A 14,820-nucleotide genomic window follows, 5' to 3' on the forward strand; every position below is an offset into this window, starting at 1 on the left:
ATGAAATCATTCAGTATTTATTGTATATCTGGCTCCTTAAATAGTGTTGTGTCTGGCTTCTTTCACTTAGCATGATGTTTTTGAGATTCATTCACACTGTCGCATGTAACAGTAGAAGCTTTTACTGCTAAGTAGTATTCCATTGCATAGATATACCACCTTTTGTTTTTCCACTTGCTAGTTGATGGACCTCTGAATTACTTCCAGTTTGGGGCTGTTAGGAATAATGCTGCTGTGAATATCTGTGGACATATGATTTCATTTTAGCTTATCTGTGTAAGGCACATGTGCCATTATCTAGAAGAAATAGTACTTTATTAGGTAAACCAACTCTTCCTCCCCCAAAATCCATATTGGTTGAAGAGCAAATAAATTTGGCACTTTATGTGCTAATCCTTCTGGGATAGGATTTGCTCAAGGTCCCTCCCAATTGCAAGTCTTGAACATATGATGGCGAAATTCCTCTTCTATGAGGCACAGAAGGAGCACAAACGAGCCAGTGTAAAGAGTGGTCTGTGAGCATTTAGAGGTTTAAAATGGGATTGTCTTCTTCAAAATGATGTAGTATTGGGCTGCACCTTCTTTCTCAAAAACTGGGCTCTCCACTCCTTTAACATCCCCATTCAGAACCGGGCCCAGGCTACAGCTAGGAGATAAGAACTCTCCATTCCTAGGGATCTTGACAGAGCCAGAGATGAGGGATTGTGCTGAGATGTGATGGGTACAGGAGTGCTGGAGGGCTGGAGGGCTGTGGATGATGTCGGAGGAGACCCTGACTTGCTTGCTGTATTATATACTAGGTATTTCCTGAGTGTAAAGAAAGATCATGCTTGGAATAGTCCCTCCTTGCCCAACTCTCTAAGATCTGGTAAAAGGCAGGATTCTGGGTATACCTAGGAGCAGCCTTGCAGAGCTTTCTGCATGTCCCTCACCCTGAGAGTTCAAGGTCTAGTAATTCAGGAACCCCATCTTGATGGATTAGGCATGGTGCTCCTTAGTACCTTAAAAGTGCTCAGTAGATACATTTTTTAGGATAATGCTGGAAGATCTCTCTTTGTACATTTTTTTTTAACTGAAAAAGCTAATGGGGTGGAAGGAAGGGAAGGGATCTCTACTATGCTGTAGGGAAGAAAACTGTCCAAATTAGAAAAACAGCAAGAAGCAAGTAGTGGCGGGCGTTCCGTAAAACAGCTTTGAAAACTCCAAGTTCTTTCTCTCCCTGCACTTCCTGTGGAAGAAGGCCAGAGTGCCTCAATCAAGGGGAAGAAGCCAGCATCTCCATCCAGGGAGAGGCATTTTGTCCCAGCTGAAGCAAACCAGAGGCTATTCCGGTCCTCTCCCTCACTCTCTTCCGGCCCTGCTTCCTTTCCCCACCCCTCCAACAATAGCCCCTTCTTGATTTCTGTTCTGAGAGAGAACGGTGAGTCCCCAGTGCAAAGGAAGTTCTAAGGATTCTTTCCGCAGAGTTTTCTAACTGGGAAGAGTGAGGAGGGTGTACTGGCATGTGCTCCTTCGCAGTGATGCTGGAGACCCAGGCACCCCTCCCTTCTCCCAGAGGCAGGTGGCAGGGTTTCTGATCCCCTTTCTCCAGTGTTCAAAGGAAGAAGCTGGTCAAGTACCTCTGGTGTTACTGGACAAGTCTAGTGCCTATTCAGCTCTAAGCAACATTAGGTATGGTTTTTGTGGTCTCAGCCAGCAAGTTAGCGCCATGCCAACGAACCCTAATAATCTCCGAGAATAAAGGTCTGGGGTATTGTTTTTCAAGTGTGTTCTCAGAATCAAACTTCAGAATCACCTGGGTGGATTCCTAGGCTTTCCAAGGCTCTAATGAATCTGGGGAGGGGCCTATGACTCTGCCTATCCCACAAGCTACTGGCTCAGGGTAAGGAAGACCCAGCAGGGGCAGTGACAAGTATTTTGGGAACATCACACCAAGAGGTGTTCAGCTTTTTCAGCAGTTTAAAAAAATACATTTAAAAGCGATAGTACGAGAAGAGAGTAGTACCTCAGCGTCCTTCCAGGAAGAAGAGGTACTCGACCAGTTGTACACAACTGGAAATCCCATGGCAGTGCTGCTCAAACTTGAGTGTGTACCTGAATCATGTGGAGATTCATGTTAAAATGCTGATTCTGATGCAAGAGGTCTGGGGTGCAGCCTGAGATTCTGCTTTTTAATAAACTCCCAGCAGGTGATACCATGCCATTTGTTCTTGGACTACATGTGAGGAACAATGCCTTAAGGGATACTTAGTTCCAAAAAAAAAAAAAACAAAAAAAAACAAAAAAAACATTATTAGCTGCTTCCTCCTTAATGAGAAACCTGAAAATAAGCAACATCAATTCAGTGACCTTGAGCAAACCACTTACTTGATCTAGCTTATCTGTTAAACAAGGTGGTTGCCTTTCCTCATCTTTAAAATGGGGGAGAATAAAGCATCTACTTCTTAGAATGGGAGGCTTAAGTGAGATAACGTATGTAAAGTTCTTAGCAGGCCCCAATGTGGTAATGACTCCTCCATAAATGTTGTGTGGTGGCGGTGCTCCTGTGGTTATCTCATTCCCCCAGTAATACCAGTGGCCATCACAGGATGAGGTTGAAGCAGGGCCATAGTGGATCACAGGAAAAGAGGAGAAGGGGTCAGAATTGCTTCTGTGTGCCCTGAGACTTGGTACTAAAGAGACAGGCTTTATCAATGTGGACAGAGAGAGGTTTTTCAGTTTCTACCACAAATAATAGAAACCTAGGACCCCAATGTTTTTATTATATTTATATACTTATATTTACCACTTTAAATTTGCCAAATAAGTGCAAGACTGCCTCAATCCAGTATTTGTTCATTTTGGCTGTCTCTATTGCCTAACTATATAAAGGAAAGGGTTTTATGCGCCACATTTCCCTCCCTGAACTCACTCCTTCGTGTTTGTGTAAACTCAGCCCAAGCGGCATCCCTTTAACTTGGATTTACAGCCCTGCCTATAAAAAAACCAGAGAGGGCTGAGCATTTCCTACAAGGCTAAATCCTGGCTCACAACTCTTTTAGTCAAAGAAAAACAAATGACCACTCTCTCTCTTGCCAAAAACAATGTGCTAACCCATCATCTACCCAGAAACCAAATGGAAAATAAAATGCAACCAGCAGTCTTTTCTGTGTATCTGATAAAGATCTGTCTCTCACGAGCATGTGGGTGGGGTCTTTGCCAAGATGGCAGGTTAATATGCATTTAGCAGCCCCACGTATGTAATGGTGGAACGAGCCGTAATTCCACTCAGTTCAGGTAGGGAATAAACATGGCAAGCTGGCAGTTTGGCATTATCCAGACCACCAAAAATTTTGACTGATTTTTTAACTTAGTAACTGCTGTATCTGGCATTAAGATAGCATATTTCACTCGAAAGCTCACTTATTGTCATCTATTCAGTAACTACTTGTTGTGCATTTTATGCCATGTGCCACTTCAGGCCCTAGGCATACAGCAGAGAACAAATGAAGTCTCTGTCCTCATGGTACTTACTTTCTGGTGAACTTATATATCACACATAACTTCTGATGAAGACACGTTTTTATTTTTTTATCTAAATGCCATTGTTCTATATGTATGTGTACGATATTTGAACGGTCAATGAGAACAGCCGTCACTAAGCTAGCCATTTCTGAGCGTGCACACCAAAATGTTTGTTGTCTCTCTGTTTCTGTCAGGTGGAGACCCGTGTCCATTGCTGTTCTACTTATTGGCCGTATAAACAGAGGAGAAAAAAAATTCGAGCAATTTAGGTAGAAATGAAATCAAGGCAATCAGAGCTTTTTCTGTAAGTTACAGATTTTTCATATGATTAAAGCAGGTTTAACATGACTTATGAGTGCTGGTTTTTCAAACCCCACTATCAATCTTTTACCCTTCTGTATCATTATTAACTTAGGGACAAGGATCTAACTTCTAAAGTAAGCTTAGCACAGCACACATTGTAAAAAGGTAAAAACAAAACCAAAAAACTTATGAGATTAAACCTACAAATATTTTTAAGTGAGTAGAAAAAAAACAGTATCTGCATTTTCCTTGATTAAAGAATGTATGCTCACAATAAGATACCAATAATACAGAAGTCAATCAAAGAGTTCTATTTATATAGAATTATAATATATATAAATCTCAGTAATTGCTCTTTTATGATTTATATATGGTTATAGAACATTGATCAGACTCATGAGATTGGCTGCAGATTCCTTACTCCATAATACTAACTTCTAGAATAACAATTGATATGTTCAAAACTAATTTCTAGAGAGCGTCTAAGCTGAATAGAAATTATGCTTAAAAGCATGGTTCTTAAAACATACACTTTTATTTAATGTCAATGCAATCCTGAAGAAGATGGAGCAAGACAGTGACCATCTGTTTTAGAGAATCACAGGATGTCAGCATCAGAGTCTCACAGATCATCTAGTGCGGTGGGTGGGGGCGAAGTAGAGTGTAAACAAGCCCCAGGTGAATTCTGATACACACTCACACAGAGACCACCTTGAGAATCACTGATTTGGTTCAACATCATCATTTTACAGAGAAAACTGAGGTCCAAGCAAGTGAAGAAACCTGTCAAGTCACACAGACCAGGGGCAGCTGAGGTTGGACAGAACAGAGCAGAGGTGTTCTGACCCCCAATCTGGTCTTTGTTCTCCTGTTCTGAGCCACCTTAGAAGACAGCTTTTGCATGTTACGGTAGAACAACCCAGCTTCAATTTGCTGTCTGAAGGTTAAGTTGTCCAGATAAGTCTCTACTGCATCAGAACCTCTTATTCTAACAAAATAACCTCAAAGGTTTGGGTTATTGGTGGTAGATTTTTGGTTCTTGTTGTGGTTATGTGTTTTGCTTTTGGAGAGGGAAGTTTAGCTAAGACCTAAGCTAAAGTATCATTATTACTTGACAGACTAGCCAGCATGTAGGTTTTAAAGTTTAGAGTAAGAGAAAAATAGCAGTTGGATTGAACATACACACACACACACACACACACACACACACACACACACACACACACTCACCCCTCTGCGGTGATACTAGTGTTCAATTTATTGGTGATAAAATGAATGACTTGCTACTAAAACATTTGAGGAGAGGGATCTCTGAGTGTGCCTAGCCCTCGGTGTGGGAGAACATGTCATTTCAAGTCCTTTTCTCTCTGGCTGAGTCATGGAACTGCCACGATGGTCTCCAAAAAAAAAGTCTCCAGCCCTCCACGGCCAGGGAAAAGGTCACCAACGGCACAGAGCCTGGGGAAGTGGGTAAAAGGGAGACCAAAACGTCTACAACATCATGCAGTTTCTTCAAACATTCATCTAAGTTAAAGACTTTTATCCCAAGACAAACTCTCCCCACTGTTGATGCTAATCTGGCATTTCAGTGAGGCTAAATCTGGTGTTTCTACCATTAGCGGAGATGAACATCAAAGCATTAAACTCTGCTTTCCTTTGCTTTAGAATTTGGGGTTAAGAATTTGGGGTTCAGGATAGTTTCATTCGACATGTGCCCAACTCCAGAGCTATGAGGGATAATTTTTATTCTGATAGACGCTTGGTATAGTACTGATCAAGGCTAATGACACAAATTATAGGGGATATAGTCTACTCTCTACATTCAAAAGAGACAGTACCCTTGAGTATTAATATATGACTTAAAAAATTACAGCTGACATTCGTTGACTCCTACTACCTGCCACGCATTGTGTTAATCGCGTTACATAAATAATCCTATTTAATCCTCACAACAACTCTATTTGTTGATGCAGTTTTACATTAGGGGAAACTGAGACTTAGAGAGGTTAATTAGCAGGCTGAAATACGTGTTACACAGTAAGTGACAAAGCTGGAATTCAAACCCAGATTTGTATAACAACAAAGCCCATGCTTTTGATGCTCTGCTTGCTCTAATTTGATTTACCTCCCAGCACACAGACCTACAGGACACATCCTAACATAATTTAACATTTATATGACAAATTTGTAATTTAGTTATATGTACAATTTGGGCACAAATTAATTACTGAAATCTTCTGTGTGTCAAATTCTGGCTCATTCCAAGCTGGAGTTCCCCTAATGATATCACAAAAGAGCCTGTGATGACCCCAAAGAAGAATCACACCCTGGAAGTTTCCACAAATGCCAACTCACTCCTTGGAGTTGAGTAAAGACAGATTGGTAGCACTTAGGCTAAACTAGTCAACGGCTTTTTTTCTTTAGGGAGCCAAATTTTTTCCCCCAGTATCCAACAAATATTCTCATGGCCATGACTGAAAAACTTAAGTGGAAATACTGAGTATGAGCTCCTTAATCTTGGGCCACAACGAAGACACAGGCTCAAGGAGGGCTGTTTTCTGCGCCATTGGCATACCTAACTTTTGCCTAACCTGTCTTTAGTCAGTGTGGATCCAGCTGTCATTTAGTTCATATTGTGTTGTGTCTGATGCTTTGATTCAATACCCCAAACTAGAGAGTTGTTTTATTTGGGCATAAAATTAAACACCTTATCAAGGGAAAAATGAAACTGAAAGAGGCAAGTCAAAATCGCAGCCCTAAGTTTTCTACTGGGGTCACACTTGCTGATAAGATGCAAAATGTCAAAACTGATCAGTCCCAGGTATCTTTTGACCTGAAGGTCTATGAAGTGGGGTAACTAGGAAACAGCTTTCAACTGATATTAGCATAATTTTGCCTCCTCAAGCAGGGAAATTCTAATCATGTCTCTTTTCCCTTGCTCATTTTATAGTGCCCCTAAGGAAAGTTGCTTGAAAAAAGAAGAAAAAAGAAGTCTGACTAATGGAACAAAACCTACGTAACAGTCCAGTTCTATCATATTTTCTTACTCTTATTAAGATGATGGTTCGGTTTTGAATAAAGATTAATTACTTGATTGTAGTTAATGCATAGTCGGGCCAAATTAATTTATAAATGAGAGGCCAGCTATTTTTATCACACTCTTCACCTCCCAGATGACTTCTATCAGTAAATTTCATAGAAATGAATATTAAAAAAAACCCCTCTGTTCTTTGTCTTTCACCATCCAGCCTCTCTAAGTTGAATGATTAACATTAGTAAACATACACAGTCTTTGCCAGCGACCTTGCTGGCCTGTTTTTGACAATGTGATCTTGGCTCCCTTGTAGCTTACCATGATGAGTTCTTTGTAACATTATTCTTTCTGACAAATTTAATTGAAGTAAGTTAGACTTTTAAAACTAGTTCTGTGTATAAGCTTGACTAGTTAGCTGTGTTCTATCTGGTGCTTGAAAAACCAGGCACTGGGTCAATATTTTTCAATACATAGCTTGGTTTTTCATTCCTTTGTAGACAGTGATCGATCTCAATCTTCCTATTCTAGTTGCTTGTTGTTTTCCAAAACTAAAGCTACATGCCTCCAAAGCTTTGCCTTCTTTTGTGTGGCAGATGACATCTTCCATTGACGGTGGATAATACATTTACACTCAACCCACATGTGGAACCTGAACATATAAGCACCCCCCATGTGGCACAATTCAAAGTGACAGTCCTTTCTTTTTTCCCTCCTACCTCAGTGATGCAGAATAATAGTCATAAATTAACATTCATCTTTTGGAGGGATGCTGGATGAAAAGAAAAGAACAAGAGAAGGCACCTCAATCTAGACAACGGCTAACAAAAGCACCAGAGCAAACCACAATTCTTAGCAGACACCCTGATAAGGTTCCCAGGACACAGCACTTAGAAAGAGTGAATTCTCCAGTAAGATACATCACACACTCCAGTGGCTCCTGGTTAACCCGGCCACCTTATCTGTGCCAAAATTCAGATTTAACACAATGTCCTCCTTAGCCCCAGTGCAATTCTATGTCCAGTTCTGCCAGCCTTAGCTCTGCAAAACATCAGTATTCTCCTTAGGGGGAAAAAAAAAGTACAAGCTTAAATTCTGGGCCATCCTTTAGTCGTGCCCTTCGATTAAAGATTATACCCAGTAAGGCATTTTCTGTTGAAGATGCCCACAGCAGTCTCCATCCCAGGGACATTGAAATGGAAGTAGAAACAATTGCATGGGTAACTTACCAGCTCCTGAGTCTGAATGGCTGCGGCAGCCCCCGTGCTTTACCTGATCCCTTGCCTCTCTGTCTCTCTCCCTCTCTCTCCCTCTTTCTCTTGTGTACAGATTGCAGGGAACTTAAAGAACTCGCAGGGACAGTGTTTCAAATGACTTAAGAAAGAGAACAGGAACAATACTTCGTTCTCTTTTTCTCAGATGAGTACCTTCGGGAAGAAGGAAGGAAGGGAGGGGAGAGGGAGGAAGTCAACAACCCTTTGCTTTCCTGAAAAAAAATAAGGAAACAGAAGATAGACATCTCATTTTCTCTTAAACAAAATGTTGGAAGGGGCAAAAAAAAAAAAAAAATCTTTGAAAAAAGGAATTCCTCAAATATGCTCTCTGCCCTGGGAGCTTTAAAGAGATGAAAAGCCTTACTGGCCTGGCCTGTCCAAACAAATGGTGTTCCAGAAAGGCAGACTCTCCTGAGCTTGCAGCCTTTAGTATCTAGTTTGCAGAACTGACACAGCCAAAGGGGAACAAATCACGTCATGTCGACTCTGAGCAAAGGCAAGTTTGGTCTGTTGTGTTAACTGAGGCAAACCTGCAGCCTGAGGGGGCCAGGCGTGCAGGTCAGCCAGGACGTTGGGCTCTTCCTAGGCTCTTTGAAACACTGGCGTTGCTGTAATTTTTCAGTCTGACTCTAGATCCTTACAGTTCTTCCCGGATCAAATAGCAGATTTATGCACTGGTCACTGAGCTTCATGAAATGGACCATGGCAAGCTTCCATCTTTGCTGATGGATAAAAAACAAACAAACAAAAGAGCAACTTGCCACACTGCTGCTGGATAGGGTTATCTCAGAACTGTTATTTACAATGTCCTAGCCTTTACATTCTTAACACTTCTTGTATTTAATCACCTCTGGAAAAACTTGAAGGTGCTTTCTAATTTGTTCTCAAAATACTGTGAAGTGGCACAGGTCTTAGGTAAGTCAGCCACAGTTTTTGAAAAGTGATGGGAAGGCTGAAGAGAAGGAGAGAGAAAATATTGGGGATATCCTTTACCAAATTAGGGGTCTTAGGAGTTCAGGGGGCAGGTGTGAATTCTGCTTAGGGTTCGCTGCACTGAGGAATAGCATGGTTTAAAATTCTCTGATTTGTGTCGTGTGTCTTGTGCCCTTCATTCATCTGGTTAAGACCATTTTTCACCACAAACAGGAACCAGCAGTTATGCAGATCTTTGTGGCAGCAAAAGAAAAACCAGCTTTAAGTGCTTCCTTATTTTACCCAGTTATGAAAAAATGGGGTGGAGAGTTACACCTGAACACAAGAAGCAATTCAAGTGACTTCAGGGACAGAAAGACTCTGATTCAATCTCTCTGTAAGATTTTATTGTATCTTATGGGCTATAAATCATTCATTTATCCAGTTTTCTTCCCCCATTATCAATCAATATATCTGAATGTGTGTGTGTGTGTGTGTGTGTGTGTGTGTGTGTGTGTACGTACATGTGTATCAGAAAGCACATAATGTTATTCAGTAGGTTTGTAAGAGCCAGGACAGAGTCTTATTCTCTGCATTCCCATGACACCAATGCTGGCACAATACATGGCACTGGATTTCCGGCACGGGTGACCCAACCCCATGCACACGTGAGCACGTGAACACACAGAGAAGAGTCTGTACCCTTTGCCCAAAGTCACATACATCAGTGACAAAATCCAAAATGCTCATCTGTCCCCTGGTTCAGCTCTAGTGCTCTTTGCCCTCTGCTGGCCTTCCTCTATATCCTGCCTTTGTAGAATTAGGGAGGAACATGAAAGTGAACATCAAAGAAAGCAAGAGAAGAGCATGAGAGAGTGGAGTGGGGAGGAATAGGAATTGATTGTAAAGCAGCAGCAATACTGGGGGCAACCATCTGAGTAAGTGTGAGGTTTAAGAAGCGCTCTGCTGAAATGTACAATAAAAGTGGAAGTAGGTGGGAGGAAGGTGAGGGTGAGACAGGGAAAGGCTGGGCTGGGTTTCTGAGGCCCCAGTCAGCAGAGGTAATGAGGGGACATGAAGGAGCAAAGAAGCTCAGGCTGCAAAATCCTTTCAGGATGAAAATGCCTCTGATCACCTGGAGAAGCAATGACAGCAACATGCAGCCCTTTCCATATTTTCATTCCTCTTGCAGCCTCAGGGCAGGGCCAGAGCTGAGCCCCAGGAGCCCAGTCAGAATCCAGAGGATTTCCCTTTCAAGTCTGCAGAATGTGGGGACCGTCACGTTGAAGCGTGTTGTTTTCTCCAGGCCAGATGACCCGCCCTAAGACAGCCTGCATGGGGACAGGAGCCCTCTGAGCCGGACGGCTTTGATGTCATGGAGCTGCATCCAGTTGGCAGCTGGCGACAGCCCCCTGGAAAAGCTGGGAGGTGATTTTTAGTGTTTTCAAAATCCTGTGAGGCAGCACCAGTCTTAGGTGAGTCAGCCACGGTTTTCAAAAGGGATTCTCAGCCCTGCCTGTGCCAAGCTGTTCTACTCATACAGCTCCTTGTAACCCTCCTGTGAGACTCATAGAGCAGGCTTCTCCCTCTTTCCCTGCTCTGCCAGTCAGATGAAGAGGATCCTCTAATACTTGTAAAATTATACAGTGGGTGTCTAGAAGCTGAAATTCCTAAGCCCCTCCCATCAGGTTTCACAGGAGAGATGTCTCACCAGGTCACTCACGCTGGTGAAGCTTACTTTCCAGCCATCTCATGATTTATTCAGCTTCTGATGGGAATTGAAGGGGATGGATGTTTTACTGCAGACAGCTGAGGAAAAGTGACGAGGACTATGGTCAGGCCTCTGGTTTAGCAGGTAAGGCCTACATTGCATTGGACATAGAGATCATGTGACTAGAGACAAAGGGGGCTGCAAGATCAGGGAACAAGCAGAAAAACCAAGGGTAAAATTCAGTAAGACAAAAGCAGTGACCAAAGACTCAGAACCAGTACTGCAGAAACAAGAGCTTTACTCAAAATAGCTTCCCATTTCTGAAGCATCCTAATTGGTACTTGTCCACCCTCTGATTATCCAGAACTCTAGGGCTATCCGTTCACCCCAGGACTAATCTGACCCCTGGCCATGGAGAGTGGGGTAGTGAAAAATGGATATAAATGTAACATATGTTCAGAACAGTACACACACAGAAAAATGTACATACATACCAGTAAACTTTTACAAAGGAATGCATCTGAATAACAGAAACAGAACAGGAGACCCCCTGTGGCCCTCCAGGCTCTACCTCTCCTCAAGGGTCACCTGGTCCTAAATTGTCACACCTGACATAGATGTAGATTACCTGGTTTACATAACAAATGACATCAAATAATATATACTTTGTTTTGTATTATATTTGTTGAGATTCATCTCTATGGTTGAGTTTAGTTATGGCTCAATCCATGTCATTGCTGGAGAGTATTTCATTCTGTGACTGTACCACAGTTTATATATCCACTCTACCAAAGATGACATTTGAGATGTTTCTAGTTTGGGGCCATTACTAATGGGTTGCCAGGAATATTCCTGTCCCAGCCAGATGTCTCTTCAAAAGCCTGGTGCAGGACTCACCTCTCTCCAGGAAGGCTGTCCACTCCAGTGATTCAGAATTTTTCGCTTGGTTTCTTTGGCACACATGTCCTCTTATATGGGACGCATGGCATAGGTTTTTTTTTAAAAAATTCAAATGGATTTGGTTTGAAAACATAGTGATGCACTTAGAGATACTGGTAGAGTTCCTGAGGAGCTCTGGATCAGTTTGGGACCACAGTTCTCACTTCTTGCTGCAACCTGGAGATGCTAGTTCCTGCAGCTCTGAGTCACGAATCATTGGCTCACCATCTCCCTTTCAGATGCTGTGGAAACTGGGTTTCTCCTCCCTCATGGGGCTTCTCACGAACAGGCTATATTTTCTTATGCTAATGTGCAGATAAGATGGCCAAGTCCTGGTCCTGAAACTGCTCTGAAACTTCCTTTGTTTCTTTGATTTATTCTTTGTCTTGCCAAGCCCTAACATCCTCCTCCAAGTCACAGCTCCCAAAATGTGAGAACATGCATTTCTTTCTTTCTTTCTAGCTGTTTTGTTTTGTTTTGTTGTTTAGCATGAAAAGACAATATGAAGGATTCATACAAACAACTTACTTAAGAAAATCTGTTTTATGCATTTGTTTCCTCATCTGACAAGTGGAGATGATACCAACACCTAATGTAACACTGATTTTTCATAGTCTTAGGAGTAAAGAAGAACAGGAGCGAAAATCTTTCATGTACTTACTATGTCCAGGCACTGTTCTAAACCTTCTCCATGTCACAACTTAAACTTGATCATCACAAAAGCCCTGTAAAGTATGTGCTATTATTGTCCTTTATCCCCTCTTCTTTTTTAATAGATGAGGAAACTGAAGCACGGAGATGTTACAATGCTCCCCAATATCACAAAATTAAGAAGATTTAAACAGTACCCTGTTTGAACCACAAAGCAAAATTGTCCTCCCCTCTAAATAAAAAACGGCTCCGAGAATTGGAGAATAACAGGTTTTATAATATAAAAGGTAAACATTTATGACACAGAAGCTTATTCTGCAACCATTTAGTGAGTATGTGTTATGGACGAGAAGGACCCATGCTAGATGTGGATAACGCACTTACGGATTTTATTTCCTGGTAGAGGAGAGACACTTTCAATTAAACAAATCATGCTTGGATACCTAAACAACCATAATTGCAGTCAGTGCTCTGAAGAGGAAATCTAGGAGTCTGGAGAACTTTTAATCAGGTACTAATTAAATCTGGACAAAAGGTCAGGGTAGGTCTTCCTAAGAAAATGACATATAAACTGAGACCTGAAGAAGGCGCAGGCTTGTGCCGGGGAGGCAGCAGCTCATGCAAGGGGCAACTGGTGAGTCTGAGTTCAGATTCTGAACTTGATCCTAAAATAGATGGGAAATCATTACAGATTTTCCACAGGGGAGGGACGTGATCGGATGTGCATTTCAGAAGGCCTATTTTGGTCACTGCGCAAAGCATGGATTGTGGAAGGGCAAGGGTGGAAGCAGATAAAGAGTTGTAAAGTCTAGTCTAAATCTGATGGTGACAAGAAGGGCTATCAGGAGATGCAGGTGGACGCGTCAGTGCCTAGAGAGGCCAAGAGATGGAAAGGTTTGAGAGCCACGCTGATACGTTACGTGACAAGAATTTACTGGGGAGTGAATACAGGCAGTGCCTGGCACACAAACAGCCGGCTTACGAAAGAGTCACACTTTTGAACAGAAACACCTTCTGCCATGTGCCCACCGCCAATTTCCAGAGCTTCCAAAGCTGAGTACTCACCTGCCTTTGCTCCCCTGCAGCCTCCTGGTCTGCTTACATTTTGCTGTCACTGTCCTCATGTGTATCCCAGTATCTACTTTTCTTAACCTTCATTCAGTGGAGTTCCCCTTCCACTAGCGCACACCAAGTGCTGCTACTGAAAAGCTGGTGGTGTTCTCAAAGCTGGCCCGGGAGGGCTGAGTCTGAGGGATGGAACAGAACCCAGTGTTTGAACTACTTGGGTTGGGGAAAATGTACTCTAGCAGAGTATTCCATGTTAGAACCTGGGCTGAAATTCTCTAAAGAAAGTCCGTTACACATGGCAGATTGATAGTGTTACAGTTTAGTTACAGGACTAAATCTTAAGGACTGACCTGTGGACTTAATCACCAAGGAACATGTGGTTTCTACAGAAAAATGCATTCTGAGCTCCAAATATCTGATAGAAGCAAATGTGTATTTTTAAGTTGGGGAATGGCAGGAGTTATATTAAAAAGCACCTGTGGGTTTACTGTCAGGCCAGAGGTGAGCAAGCATCCTCCTCCAGTTCTCACTTCCATCATTCAGTAGGCTTGTTTTTTTCAGTCTTCCTCCAGCGTGGTCGTAAAGGCCTTTTCTTCTACTTACAGGCTCTTTCCAAGCACCCTAAGGTCCTGTGTGTCAGTGGCACATAAGAGACAACAAATAACTTTATTTTTATACATTACATTAAATATGATTAGAGTTCCCCTTCCTTGATAAAGTTGGTTAACAGGTCTATACCATTAGTCTTCATGGCTCACATACCCTTCCTTAGGTTGAAACAGACCCAGGACTTTCACAGCCGTAAGAAAATAGCACTGAGCCTCAATCCCTGTTGGCTGATTCATGGTCCCCTCAGAAGTGACTGGTTCTGCTCATGTCTCTACACCCTCAGTGCCAGGTTCTATCACAGGAAAGTCCACTCAATCTTCAAGCGAATGTTGACCAGTTCTCTACACTTATTTCTGTCATCTCTACAGCCCTACGTAGGTGAGACCCAAGGTTACTGCAACCTGTCCCTTTCCTAATCTTCTGGGATCCAACTCACACCAGGGTCAGGCTTTCCCCTTCTTCAACCCCACTGGTGCACCTTTCAGCCTCCTTGGATCTAGACCAGTGGTAAACTCAAATATTAAATGAACCAGGCAGGCTCATTTAATCAGTGTCCCATGTGTAACACAATAGGGTATGGTGGGGGTCAGGGCAAATCGAAGAGTCCATGTCCCATCTAAAGTGATTTGTGACCATGTGAGAACATAGGCCTAGTGTGACCAAATCATCTTATTTTTAAAAATAGGCCAGAAATCTGAACTTTTATGTGGAATTTCTTGATTTAAAAAATTTTAGCATTAAAACAGGCTGTTTTTAAAAGATATTACGGAATTATTGTTCATCTCTAGGAGTATGATAATGGTATAGTGGTTTGCTTT

At 42.2% G+C, this 14,820-nt stretch overlaps 1 protein-coding gene across 9 annotated transcripts in view; it reads right to left on the minus strand.

The window, feature by feature from the left end:
• The window catches only part of ZNF366 (zinc finger protein 366), a 287,106-nt gene that overhangs the window by 53,211 nt on the left and 219,075 nt on the right, over positions 1-14,820 (minus strand). For 7 of the 9 annotated variants that reach the window (XM_074359602.1, XM_074359608.1, XM_074359606.1 and 4 more), the window contains one exon: positions 13,870-14,022. In XM_074359602.1, coding sequence (XP_074215703.1) covers positions 13,870-13,906 — 37 coding nt within the window. In that variant the 5' untranslated portion in view covers positions 13,907-14,022. Of the gene's footprint in view, positions 1-8,067; positions 8,465-13,390; positions 13,573-13,869; positions 14,023-14,820 lie in introns of those variants that run through there. The other 2 variants (XM_074359631.1, XM_074359625.1) reach the window with 2 other exon arrangements.

The sequence above is a fragment of the Camelus bactrianus genome, chromosome 3 (genome assembly GCF_048773025.1).
Source record: "Camelus bactrianus isolate YW-2024 breed Bactrian camel chromosome 3, ASM4877302v1, whole genome shotgun sequence".
In the NCBI taxonomy this organism is placed as follows: Eukaryota; Metazoa; Chordata; class Mammalia; order Artiodactyla; family Camelidae; genus Camelus; species Camelus bactrianus.